Source organism: Haliaeetus leucocephalus, unplaced genomic scaffold (assembly GCF_000737465.1).
Source record: "Haliaeetus leucocephalus isolate CR32 unplaced genomic scaffold, Haliaeetus_leucocephalus-4.0 Scaffold175, whole genome shotgun sequence".
Lineage (NCBI taxonomy): Eukaryota > Metazoa > Chordata > Aves > Accipitriformes > Accipitridae > Haliaeetus > Haliaeetus leucocephalus.
In genome coordinates, this window is record NW_010972611.1 from 1,005,036 (window position 1) to 1,005,410 (window position 375).

Sequence of the window (375 nt, forward strand, 5' to 3'; positions counted from 1 at the left end):
GCCGTTTCCCACCCCCACCCCCCCTCACCTCCGCAACCCGGAAGCGGAAGCTGCCCCCGGCGGCGGAGAGGCACGTGGCCGGCGCGGACCGGCTCTCGCCGCTTAGCGCGCATTCCCCCCACCCCCCGACCGGTAGTGACGCAAGGCGCCTGCGTCCCCCCGAGTGGCTGGCACCGGCTCCGCGCATGCTCCCTCAGCGCCGCCGAGCGCGCATGCGCCGGGCCGCGGCGGGAACTCGGAGGGGCCGGGCGGTGAGTGGCGCGTGGGGCCGCTCTGTCCCGCCGGCGGGGCGGCTCTATGGCCTGGGGGTGCTGACGTTTCGCGTGACGTCAGGGCCTGCCGCGACGTCACAGCTCGCCGGCGCTGCCCAGCGGC

The 375-nt window shown here is 77.3% G+C and overlaps 1 protein-coding gene across 1 annotated transcript in view; it reads left to right on the forward strand.

The window, feature by feature from the left end:
- Positions 1–207: 207 nt before the first annotated feature.
- The window catches only part of RRNAD1 (ribosomal RNA adenine dimethylase domain containing 1), a 2,574-nt gene continuing 2,406 nt past the window's right edge, over positions 208–375 (forward strand). Inside the window, exon 1 of the mRNA XM_010564193.1 lies at positions 208–251. Coding sequence (XP_010562495.1) covers positions 213–251 — 39 coding nt within the window. The 5' untranslated portion in view covers positions 208–212. The remainder of the gene's footprint in view (positions 252–375) is intronic.